Consider the following 12787-nt stretch of genomic DNA (forward strand, 5'->3'; position numbering starts at 1 on the left):
CAGATGCTCAACAAATATCAGCTCTTCATGTATTGTTATTTCACAGCTGAGAAGGCTGAGACACAGAGGAGAAAGGTCTGGTCCATGGTCACTTGGTGAGCCGGTGGCATCGGGTAGCTACCAGAAATGTCATCTGTGCGTTTAAAGGTTGCCCCCTCAGCCCATCATCCTGCCTCCTGTGCAATGCCTGCCCCCGGTCACCGAGACAACCACAAAGCATTGGTCCAGGAGTCAGGGGAGGGGGCTTTCGTAACCGTGAGTGCCGCTTGTGTTTTATATGTTGCCTTGTATCATCTTTGCCAACAGCCTGCAGTCTACCATCTGCCATCACCAGCTCCCTTCTCTCAGTGGAAGCTGAGGATCGGAGAGCTTAAGGAACCTGCCCAGGGTGCCAGATCCTGGTGAGGCTGGGATTTTTTTTTTTTTTTTTTAAGATTTTATTTATTTATTTTTGACCATGCCACATGGCATGCCAGATCTTAGTTCTCTGACCAGTGATCAAACCCATACCCCACTGCAAGCGAAGTGCAGAGTCTTAACCACTAGACCACCAGGGAAGTTCCGGGGCTGTTAAAGCCTGGGGGCAGGAGTGGAGTGGAGTCCTTTTCCTCGGAGCAGTCCTTGAGCTCTAATCCAGTCTGCTGTGGACTCCTCATTTGCCCACGACAGTGCCTGGCCCTCTCAGTCTGTCCTCTGCTCTGGACATACGAGAACTGTCTGTCTGTCCTCGATAATCCCCTATCATACCAGGGCCCGGTTCCGGGGGACTTACCAACAGCACCTGTCTTCCTGCTCCTCACTAGACCTGAGATGCAGGGTCAAATGACGCAGGGACCTGGAACAGACAGCACCTTCGTCAGCCACCTTCGACCACAGCTTCAGGATGCCCCCAGGGGGCAGGTTCCCCTTCTTGAGCAGCTGAATCTCTGATTTGGGTCCCGCTGCCCTCACCCCCACCCTTCACATCCAACAACCTCCAGCACCACCCTCCCAGATGAGTTCTGGTTGCCCCAGGGCAATGCCCACCTGAGATCCACCTTCTGAACCTGTGGGCACAGGCTGAAGAGGTCAGCTAGCAGGAGGGGGCTCTCTGGAGGCAGTTGCATCTGGCTCAGTCTGACAGGGAAAGAGGTGGGGTCCTATGTGAGCAAGTTGGAGCCAAGCAAGATCAGTGGGCAAGAAACCTGGACACAAAGGATGGGGGGCACTAGCAGGTGAGCCAGGCAATAAGGAAGGAGGCAGCGACTCAAGAGGGAAAAATAGGAGCTTGGGGTCAATTGGGCTTAGGTTTGGCTCTAGTCCTGCTTGTAGGCTGCGTGTCCTTGGACAAGTCACTTAACCTCTCTGAGCCTCAGTTTCCTTATCTGAAAAACACGGACTACTTATGACATACCTTCCTCTAGGGTGTTGTGAGTACTGAAACATTAAGCTTGTGCACTGCCTAACACAATACCCCATGCTTGTTGTGTTGTTATTATTATACTGCTTTTATCCCAAGGACTAACAGGTGAGCCCTTGCTGACAGGGAGCGGGAAGATGCAAGCCATAAGAGTTTCTCAAGGTCAGCACTACCAAGATGATTCTTTGGTATTGGGGGCTGTCCAGTAGGAAGTTTAACAGCATCCCAGACCTTACTCACTAGATGCCAGGAAAGATTGAGGGCAGGAGGAGAAGGGGATGACAGAGGACGAGATGGTTGGATGGTATCATTGACTCAGTGGACATGAGTTTGAGCAGACTCTGGGAGATAGTGAAGGACGGGGAAGCCTGGCATGCAGCAGTCCATGGGGTCACAGAGTCAGACGTGACCAAGCGACTGAACAACTCCCTAGATGCCAGCAGGAGCACAACCTCCCACCCCCTCCACCAAAGACAACAAAAATGTCTCCATCCTGAGTGTCCCCTAAGGAGCAAAATCACCCACAGTTGGGAAGCATTGCCTTAGAGAAAGTGACTTGCCTCCATCTGCCTCGCTCTATCAGCCTTCCATCAGCGTGTCTTGTCAGTTCCACCTCCAAGGTCCACCCTGAATCTATATACTTCCCTCTCCCCTTCCCATTCCCAGCCCCCTCGTCTCTTATTCTGGCTGCACAGCTCCTCCGTGCTCTGACTTGCTTGTCCAGGGATCCCTTCTCCACCCAGCCGCCAGACTAAGCTTTTGAAAACACAAATCATTCCTCTCCTTTTCAGGTCTCCTTGGGCAAAATCCCAAACTCCTCCCCATGGCTACCAGGCCCTGTGTGACCGGGCCCAGGCTTGTTTCTCTACCTTCTCTCCTACAACTCTGCTGGCCACTATGCTCTGGCCGCACTGGCCTTCTGCCTGTTCCTTGAACACGCAAAGCTCCACCCTGCCTCAGGGCCTCATGCATGCTGTTCCATCTCCTTGGCATGCTGTTCCCTGCTTTGCACAAGGCTGGCTCCCTCTCCTCCCTCTGGCCATACCCCAGTGTCCCTCCTTAGAGGTGGTCCCTGACCACTCTCGCCATTGTCTAAATCACCTCCAATAATCACTCTTTACTATATTACCTAGAAAAATACATTATCACTGTCTGAATTCATCTTATTTGCTTTCACTCTGCTTATTGACCTCTCCTACTACAAGGTAAGCTCCAAGTAGACAAAGGTCTGGTCATTTTTTCTCCCTCTCCGTTGTGTCTCCAGCACCCCAAACAGTGCTTCAGAGCAGCGTACAAACAGTATGGACTGAGTAATACAAAGCTTAAGCACTGGTGAGAGTCAGGCTGGTCACCTCATTCCAAAGACAGATGAAGAGTCGGGCACTGGTGCTGTGTGACCTGGGCATAGAGAAGCCCCTCTCTGGTCTGAGGTTTCCTACTTATTTATTTTAACCTGCAACTTATGTGTCCCAAGGAACCCACCCTTTCCTGGCAGGGAGGAACCATAGTGGGTTCTGTATTTTGACATGGGCTCTGCCACACTTGGGGCTTCCCTGGTGGCTCAGAAGGTAAAGAATCTGCCTGCAATGCAGGAGACCCTGGGTCGGGAAGATCCCCTACAGAAAGGAATGGGCAACCACTCCACTATTCTTGCCTGGAGAATTCCATGGACAGGGGAGCCTGGCAGGCTACAGTCCAACACTTGCCCACCTCTGAGAAGTCACATGTCTCCTCCCTCTCCCATAGGACTCGGGGATAAGTAAGATCCTGGGTGTGACGAGAACCGTCTCAGGGCTGAGAGATCCTTAGCAGGAGTATTTAATGTTGCTGTTTTTAATGGTACAATTTAATTTTCTGCTGTATTTTTCCATCTCAGCTACAGATGCTTTTGCTCCCTGCTAGAGAAATATTTAAAGTAAATCCTTTTTAAATTCTAAGCAGTCTGAGCTGAAATTAGAAAACAGAGTTTTAAATACTTTGGGGAATGCTGTTTAAATTCCCCTTTTACAGAATTAGATGGTGACCTTTCAAAACAAGTGTGTGATGTATACATGACCTACAACTGTAAAGTCTCTTTAGAGGAGCAGGTGACCTTTCTGTGGGTAGGAAGAGGTAAATTGGCCCGGTTGTCACAGGCTTTCCATTCTTCAAGGTGCTTTTAGAGCAACTGTCTTGTCTGAATCCCAACCCTGGGGGGAGGGTGAAGACTACTAGTCCCATTTGTCAGATGAGGAAACTGAGGCTTAGAGGGGTCCAATAACTCCTCCGAGGTTGATAAAGTATTAGCGAAGAGCTGAAAGCAGACTTAAGCTCCAAATTGTGCCAGGAAAAATTATGAAACAGCTCAAGAGAAGGATGGAGGGACAGAAGGGAATGGCTTTCCAATGCAAGAGCCTCAGCTCTGCACGGGGAAACGGGGAAACCAGTCTTACTGCAGCAGGCTTAGCTGGGGGAGCTGCGGTAGGTGGTGCAGCAGGGTCTCCAGGCTCTGGTCACTCAGCACCTCACAGGACAATCTGAGAAACAAAGCATCTGAATGAGCTGGGGGACATCGGGAAAAGCTAGATGTGTTCTATACCAGGACTGCCCAAAACACCCCCTCTGAATACTGGGTCCTTGAGTTATCATTGAGGCTGGAGGAAAAGGAAGGTCGTACATGCTTGGAAAATGCTGGGTTAAGTCACATTAACTTTCTCGGCTGTAGGACTTCTCAGAGCCTTTAATCTGCCCTTGTGCCTTGTGAATTTCTAAGGGGCTATAGTAGGTATATTTTTCCCCAAAAGACATGGACAAGAAGGATCATTCTTTTGAGGGCCTTGAAAACTGGTACTCAGTGGAACATACTTGTTAAGAAGAGAATGCTGCCTTAACTCAAGGTAGTGAACAGACCAGTGGCAATTCAGGCATTTAGTGGGTCAGCAAAGAAGAGACGCAAGGTAGCTCGGGTCTCTGATTGTCCATCAAAACCAGACCAACCAGCTGATAGCTTGTCTAGATAACTCATCAGAAGCCAGCCCTCTTAGGAGGAACTCCTGATACCCACCCTGTGATCTCTGCTCTGGCTGGAGGACTGTGTTGACCAGCATCTCCCAGCACTCTGGGATTTACATACAGCCCTCCCTGGGAGTTGGGAGCCACCACCTGACCCCCAGAGGCATTTGGACAGTGTTTTCCTTCTGCCTCCTCCCCTCTTGCTTCCCCTTCTTCTCTCTCTCCCTGTCCTTGGTCCCCTGAAGGCTGCCCTTTCCCCTTGCTGGGGTTGTCAGGAGCACCCCAACATGTGCTTTTCTGGCTGGAGGGGAACCCAGCTTGTGGGGAACAGTGGCAGGGGCCGCCTGTGTTTCTGGAGTTGGAAGCGAGGAGCCTGTCAGGACCCAGGCTGTAGGCTCAGCTATACCTCCTCTGTCCTAGGACTGGGTCTGGGGCTCAGGGCACAGGCAGTGGCTTTCATTGAGGGGTGGTCTGACCACAAACACCAGTGGCTTTCCACTGGACACCCAACAGACATAGTGCCATGGCCTCTGCTTGGGTCAATGCTGGGTTTACACACTGTTGTTGTTGTTTTTGAAGCAACAGAACCTTTACCCATTACAACATCTCACATGGAATGCTGAAACATACACGTCATGTACCATGATATAAATGATATTAACAAGCAGGGGTGAGTGGGTGAGGGAACTCTGGACTAGCTTTGCAGCTTTTCTATAAAGCAAGTCACCAACTGTTCTAAAATAAATGGTTTGTTTGAAAATTCATTGGTTCCACACGTCTCGATATTTCAGGAAAGCCACAATGTTCTGTGATAGACAAAAGGTTGTTGCAGAGCTTGTTGAGATCCTGTGTCTGTTAACAACATCACACTCCCTCGTCCTCTGTGTTCATATGTATTTGAACAAGGAGAGAGGCATGAAAGGACACACCTCTGGTGTCAACATAAGGATATTGTTAACAATGATAATGTTAATAATAATGGATAATGAGCTTGTTGCAAGGGCCAGAAGGGCATTGGAAATGGGAGCCAGAACACAAGGGAAAATAAAAAACCTAGCAAAATGGAAAAGAACATACAGGGCAATGTAAAGTGAAACTGCAGAATGTAGCTGGCCTGTGACTTCAAACAGGAAAAAGCTGTATACACAAATGGAGAGGGCCACCAGGACAAACAACGATGCTGAGTTGAAAAGGGAAGGGGTTATTTAGGTGAGGCAGGTTTGTCTTGGGTTTCTTTATTTTACGGTAATTATTATAAGAAAATGACAGCAATGATGATGAGGGCAGGAAAAGTCTGACTGACCACTTTGCAGATGACAAAGCTGAGAACCAAAGGGTTAAAGCCATTTGTTTGCCTTAAGTCATCTAGCTGGTCGGTGGCTGAGCCAGGACTCCTGATTCTAAGCCCAGCCTCTGGTCACAGACCCAGGTATTCTGGGGTGAGCTGGTATCCGGGGTGGACGGGGTCCCCTGAGGAGGAGCCTTCAGAGTGACAGGTTCCAGCCACAGAGGCAGGCCCAGGTGGGAGCCAGGGTGGGGCTCCCAGGGTGGGGTGGGGGCAGACTGGGGCTCCCAGGTGCCCTGAGTTGAGCAGATGGGAGATGAAGCCCCAGGCCTGGCACAGCCTCTCTCGGGGGGAGGGGTGAGGTGCCTGAAGCTGGGGCCACTGGGAGGCACCGAGCCTCCAGGAACTCCCCTGAGGTCGGGCTGCGGGGTCTGACAGAAAGGGACCAGGAAGGACTCACCTGGCCTCTAACCAGGCCACCCACACCCCAGGCCACTGGGCAGGTGCCCATGCTGTGGCCCTGGGCTGTGTCCTCAGTACTTACTGGACTTCCAGGGGCCCTGGGCACTTCTCCAGAGACTTGCAGAGGTAGGAGAGGCTCAGGGGCTCCAGCTGACATTCCTTGAGGCTGAAAAGGGGCCAGCAGGCATGATGAGGTCAGGGAGGGCTCAGGGACCCTGTGCAGCCCCCAAACCTGCAGGCCACCGGCCCCTCCCCTGACACGGAACACCCCACCCCCTACATGCCCCAGGCCCCCTACTCTGACAGTCACAATCAAGGCCCCCTGAGTGCTCAGCAGCTCTGATCCAGTCCCAAGTCCTCCTGGGACTCCTGCCTACATCCAGGCTACCACTTTCACTTACCAGCATTACTTTAACATCCCCTGGGTTCCCCCTCTTGCCTCCCTGCCAGCCTCCACCCTGCTGGCATCTTATCTGTAACAGTATAAATCTGACCACCCTCTCCTGTGCTAAAAACCCTTTGTGGCTCCCCAGTATCCTTAGGGTAAAAGTGAAACGCCTTTCCCATGTCTCCACTCACCTCCACTCTCCCCATATAAGTTTTAGCCACCCAGAAATGCTCCCTGGGAGCCAAACCTTCACTCCCCGCCACCGCCCCCTCCCCACGAGGTGTTTATACCCTGCCTGCTTCCTGCCCCTCCCTGCTCCCTGATAACCCTGTTCAGGCACCAGCTATGAGCTACGGTGTCTCTCTTCTTAGGTGAGGAAATCAACCCCAGAGACAGGAGGGGCCCAGCCAGGGTCTCACAGCCCCTCATGGTAGGGCTGGGAAGTCTTCCGAGAAAATAACATGGACTCCTCCACAAGGGGAATGCTGGATCCCCCAGCCCCATCAGCAGCCCTCCCAGACTCTCCACTCCCTCACCCTTCACCCCATTGTGGTTACCCCCAAACAAGAGGCAGTAAGACGGTACCAGAAGCTCCTGGGGACGTGGCGCTGACCAAATCCCAACCGGGTTCCAGCTCGGAACTCTGGCAAAGATCCAGCAGCCAACAGATCCCTGCAAGCGGGGAAACCATCTTGAGAGGAAAATTCCAAGCATCCATACTGGAAGACTCGACTCATTAGGGCTGGTAGGAGCCCTTGTCACAGTCAAGCCCCTCCCTGGACAGATGGGGCAACCGAGGCCCAGGGAAGGGAAGTCAGAGCGAGGATGCCCACAGCTTATACCTGTCCACGTGGGCAGCACCTGACCAGGTTGAGGGGTGCGAGGACAAGAGCCCTCCTCTTTCTGACCATCACTGTGGGCAGCATTCACATGACTTCCCCTCTCTGTGCCTTGATCCTTCTGGTTTCAAGAACCCAGAGAGTCCCTAGAAATGGAGACCCTAGCTCTGCAAGCAAGACCACCCTGGCTTCAGGCAGCCCACTTACTACCGTAAGGCTTTTCTCTAAGGCACTGTCTGGAAATGCACTCTGCCCAGCTGGCCCCACTTGAGGCGCCCTTGTACCGGCCAAGGTGAGACCAGGTGGCCTGCCTCCACTAGGGGGCAGCCCGGAGCCCTGGCACAGGAGGAACTTGTTTACCGCAAAGGCATGGAAACTTTTTCAGAGCACCAACGGTTCTTGGTTTCTCAAATGTGATACTCAGCGTGTGGAAGGGCAGTGATTCACAGGAAGGGAGGAGTCTGCTGCCGCTGCTGCTGCTAAGTCACTTCAGTCGTGTCCGACTCTGTGTGACCCCATAGACAGCAGGCAGCCCACCGTTCTACAAAGGTCTCCGGAGGCAGAGACACGGCTGCTCCCCGCCACCCTCCAACACAGCCGCTATCTGCTGGCACCTGTCTTGTGGTAGCATCATCCGTCGGCTCCACCCTCCCTCCCACATGCAGGCCTTCTGAGAAAAGATTTTAAGGCAGCTCATTACTGCACGTTAATATGGGGAAGAGGGTTACAGAAGTGATCCATTCCAGCCTGTCAGATATGGGTGGGTTACTCTATAGCTAACAGCGGTCAGTATGGGCCTGGGGGTGGGGGCACCTATAGGAAGTGGGGAGAGAGAGGGGACCATACCCTGTCCACACCTCAGGGCTTCCCCTCCTTACCTGCCTCTTTTGTCGCCTCTCAGGATGACGTGTTGGCTCGCAGAGCTGTAGACAGAGAGAAAGCAGTAGCGTAAGAAAGGGCCAAGGGCTCCCTACCCGGGCAGCGGCAAGGCAAGAGACCAGACACGCTAGGTTAATTAATGGTGGCCTGTTTTCTCAGCAAACGGGACAATAAACATACTACATACAAAGCACGCCACTGACAGGTCTTTGATGCTCACGATAAAATTGTCCACGTCACAGACGAGGAAACTGAGGTATAGAGAGACCTAGTGATCTGCTCAAAGCAACCCAGCCAGTGAGCAGTGAGCCTGGACTTCTGAACCTGGTCTTTCTGCTACTGCTCCACCTACTCTGGAAAGGGGGAGGGGAGGAACGGGCAGATTTTACCTGAAACCAGGGAAGATCTGCTTTGCCTGGCCCAGGGCTGCTTGGCTGGGTGCCTTCCCTTTTTCTTCTTTTTTTTTAAACTTTAAGTTTTGTATTGGGCCATAGCCAATTAACAATGTTGTGGTAGCTTCAGGTGAACAAGGAAGGGACTCAGGCATACGTATACATATATCCATTTTCCTCCAAACATCCCCCCCATCCAGGCTGCCGCACAACACTGAGCAGAGTTCCCTGTGCTATCAGTAGGGCCTTGCTGGTTATACATTTTAAATATAGAAGAGTGTATCAGTCCATCCCAAACTCCCTAACTATCCCTTTCCCCTATCCTTCCCACTGGCAACCATAAGTTTGTTCTCTGTGAGTCTGTTTCTGCTTTGTAAGTTCATTTGTATCATTTCTCTTTAGATTCCACACATAAGGGATGTCATACAATATTTCTCCCTCTTTGTCTGATTTACTTCACTCAGTGTGACAGTCTCTAGATCCATCCATGTTGCTGCCAGTGGCATAATTTCATTCTTTTTAATGGTGCCTTCCCTTCTACACTCTCATCAGCTCCAGAGACCCCACCACTGGGGCGGGTCCCTGAAAATTCAATGGCTACCGGAGAGCACTCAGTTTCCTTAGAAGTCTCCCAGGGCAATCCAGAGAGTAAGTATGGGACAGTATACGGATTGTGTCCCATGGTGCATTTCGAGAAATTTGAGCATTCCTGGAGCTATATTTCATCATTCATCTATTCAATCATTCCACAGACACACACCAGTTGTTCACTGGGCCTGGTATCACACCAGAGCCCTGAGGATGCTGCGTCATGAGTGGGACAGACGAGGGACAGGACAGGGTCCCAGGGGCACTCTCACCTGAATTCCAAATGTAGAAGCCACCGCAGAGTAGAGAAGCACTGGGTCAAACTGCACACACCCTCCAGGGACAAATGGTTCTCACTGAGGCTGGAGAATCAGAGGGATGTTGTGGACGAGGTCACTCAGGACTCAATAACACCCTCTTTGTGGTTAGAGCACAAGGTTGGGGAGGGCTGTCCCTCTCTGTACCAGACAATGGAACACTCTGAACCCCAGAGTTACTCAGAGTGTCTCTGCTAACTTCTTATTGTACAGATGGGGAAACTGAGGCCCAGAGAGCAGCAAGGTCTGGCCTAAGATTAAGAGACAAGTTGGTGACAGAGCTGAGATTAGAACTCAGTGGTTCCCTCTATCTATAATGAATCTGGGGTGACTTGTGCCTCGGTTTCCCCATTTGATCCAGGAGGAGCAGTGCCCAGTGCTAAGTGAAGATGTGAGGCCCCTTGGTGAAAAAGCAGAACAGAGCTTTCCTCTTTCATGGCCTGTCAAGCCATCCTAGTGGTTTAATATTTGCCACTTAACGTAGCACTCCTCAGGCCCTGGGAGACTGGCAGGTGGTGCAGACCCTCACAGGCTGGAAGCCATACCAGCAGCCATTCCCAGTATTGACAAGGTCACAGGAGGATATTCTGGAAGGCTCCTTGATAGCTCAGCTGGTAAAGAATCCGCCTGCAATGCAGGAGACCCCGTTTTGATTCCTGGGTCAGGATCTTTTCAGGAGGGAAAAGATCCCAGGAGAAGGGATAGGCTACCCACTCCACTATTCCTGGGCTTCCCCTGTGGCTCAGCTGGTAAAGAATCCTCCTGCAACACGGGAAACCTGGGTTTGATCCCTGGGTTGGGAAGATCTCCTGGAGAAGGAAAGGCTAACCACTCCAGTATTCTGGCCTAGAAAAATCCATGAACTGTATAGTCCATGGGGTCATAACAAGACACGACTGAGCAATTTTCACTTCACTTCATATCTGCATAACATTTGCCTCCATCAGTGAGGCTTTCCTCCCCACCCTCTGGAGGTTGTGAACAGGAACAGAAGCAACCTCTGCTTGTCCCAGCCTCCCAGAGAAAGGCGGGTGGAGTGGGCAGTGCTCTCAAGCCACAGCACGGGTTATAGTCCAAGCCACAGCCACCCGCTTCTGTGTTTCCGTGTGAACTGACTAGAACCAGGAGCTCAGAGAGGTGATGTAATTTGTCCAGGGACACTGGGAACCTAGGACCTATAACCAGGTTCCTGTGGCCAGGAAGGCTCTCCTTGAAGAGCCAGGGAGGAGGAGGAGCGGGGGGTGTGTGAGCCTGGAACACTTGGACCTTTAAGGGCCTAGAAACTCTGGTTGGCTGCAGGCAAAGTCTGGGGGTTCCCGGCCTCCTTCCAGGGCCCCCTCCCATAGTGAACTTCTCCCCTCTCTTGGCAGGTGCTCAGGGCTCTCAAGTCTCCAGTCACACTGCTTTGGATGTCTTCTTTAGTTCAAACCGTCCCTGCCAACCCGGCCAGGGCCCCATCAAACAGCCCCTTCCCCAGGGCCAGAATGGCTGCCAGCTGTTACGTTAATCAGGAAGAACTCCCCAGACCTTCCTGCCTGGGCCTTCCTGAGAGCATGCACAGAGACAAGGAGCCAAGTTTGAGAAGTGAAACCTCAACTCAGAAGCTGGGTTGCAGAGTCATAGAATCCAGTTTCTCTTTTAGTGAGAATCACAGCAGTAGCTACCCTGTCCTGAATAGGACCACCTGTCTGATTTGATCTTTATGATAACCCCAGATGGGAATGAGATGGGACACAGACTATCCCACCCCTTCATCACCATCCCCTCTGCCCCCCCCCCCCGACGCTAATCCTGATGAGATCCCATCTCAGAGGCTTTGCCCAGAGGGCTACTCACTTCAAGGACTGCAGAGAACCCAGTCCGGGGAGCAGCCGAGCCAGCAGGGCCACACCTTCATCCCCCAGAGCATTGCCTGATAAGCTGGGAGGGGTCATGGGGAGGACAAGTCAGTGCAGGGTGCCAGGGGTGGAGATGGCAAAATTTCAAGTCTCCACCCCTGGTACTCAGCTACTCAGCGTCTCCCACAACTGGGATACGGTCCTGGGCTGCCAGGCTGGATCTCAGCACCCAGCACTGGGTCAGGTGGGGTCCCCCCAACCCCGGGGTTTCTCATCTTCAGGTTTGTGACCCCCAAGGGATCAGAGTTGGGCTTCAAAGTGTCAAATGTTGGGCGGTGGGCTATGTTTTAGGGGGATGAGTCACGACTTTGACCAGGTTCTCTAAGGGGATGCAGTGGGGAACGAACACATGATCTAAATCTTAAGAAACAAAAAAATGCACCACACTAAGACCTACCAACTGATGGCCCCACCCACCCACCCGCCAGCCACAACCACTTACTCAAGGTGACTGAGGTGGCAACTTCCTCCCAGCGCTTTGCAGAGCAGCTCCAGGCGCTGGGCTTGCAGGGCACAGTGCGTCAGCCTGAGAAGGGCAGAACCACAGCCCTGCAACGCCCACACCGCTCAGCAGACAGGCCCGCCACCCCCAGACACACAGGTGGAGGGGCTGGTGGAAGGGTGTGTCTGGCACCCAGACAGACCAAGAGGGACCGACACATGGCACACAAGGATGTCACACGGGCCATAAGAGTCAGAGTCAGCAGGCGTGCTTAGCCGCTTCATGTCTGACTCTCGGTGACCCCATGGACTGTAGCCCTCCAGGCTTCTCCAGGCAAGAATACTGGAGTGGGTTGCCATGACCTCCTCCAGGGGATCCTCCCAACCCAGGGATTGAACCTAGGTCTCCTGTATTGGCAGGTGGATTCTTTACCCCTGAGCCACCAGGGAAGACACAGAGATAAGAGAAGGAGAGGAGAGAGAGAGAGATTGAGAGACAGACTGACGGCCAGAGGAGGACAGATGGACAGAGAGGGAAATTTGGATGGACACAGACACAGAGAGAAGGCTGGAAGAGTTGTGATGGGAGCCCTGTGGGGCTGAGCTGAGCCCTTAGGCCTAGGCCCCTGGATCAGGAAAGAAGGGGCTATGTGCTACCCATTCTCTGTATCCAGAGTTCCCATAACTCCTCAGCTACTGGAGGTCTGGAGGGCTAACAGGGGTGGGGACCTTGGGCAGGGAAGTGACTGAGGGGCTGCCCTGTGAGCCCCATGTAGGGTGGGCTGGGCAAGGGAGGCGACAGGCAGGAAAACCAGACTGTGACAGCAGGTCACGTCCTCTGAGAGCACCTGGGGCTGGGGCCCAGGGACAGACTCTGCACCCAGGAAGGGAGGAGGCTGGGGCCACGG

General features: G+C 52.6%; 1 protein-coding gene across 10 annotated transcripts in view; it reads right to left on the bottom strand.

The window, feature by feature from the left end:
* The window catches only part of NLRC5 (NLR family CARD domain containing 5), a 93608-nt gene that overhangs the window by 23003 nt on the left and 57818 nt on the right, over positions 1 to 12787 (bottom strand). For all 10 annotated transcript variants that reach the window (XR_011467716.1, XM_070388403.1, XM_070388399.1 and 7 more), the window contains 9 exons: positions 11881 to 11964; positions 11377 to 11460; positions 9496 to 9585; positions 8243 to 8287; positions 7111 to 7197; positions 6220 to 6303; positions 3832 to 3915; positions 1027 to 1116; positions 773 to 835 (listed from right to left, as the gene is read on the bottom strand). Coding sequence is in view for 9 of the 10 variants with exons in the window: in XM_070388403.1 (XP_070244504.1) it covers positions 773 to 835; positions 1027 to 1116; positions 3832 to 3915; positions 6220 to 6303; positions 7111 to 7197; positions 8243 to 8287; positions 9496 to 9585; positions 11377 to 11460; positions 11881 to 11964 (711 nt within the window). In the remaining variant the exon portion in view is untranslated. The remainder of the gene's footprint in view (positions 1 to 772; positions 836 to 1026; positions 1117 to 3831; positions 3916 to 6219; positions 6304 to 7110; positions 7198 to 8242; positions 8288 to 9495; positions 9586 to 11376; positions 11461 to 11880; positions 11965 to 12787) is intronic.

This window comes from Bos mutus, chromosome 18 (assembly GCF_027580195.1).
Source record: "Bos mutus isolate GX-2022 chromosome 18, NWIPB_WYAK_1.1, whole genome shotgun sequence".
Taxonomy (NCBI): Eukaryota; Metazoa; Chordata; class Mammalia; order Artiodactyla; family Bovidae; genus Bos; species Bos mutus.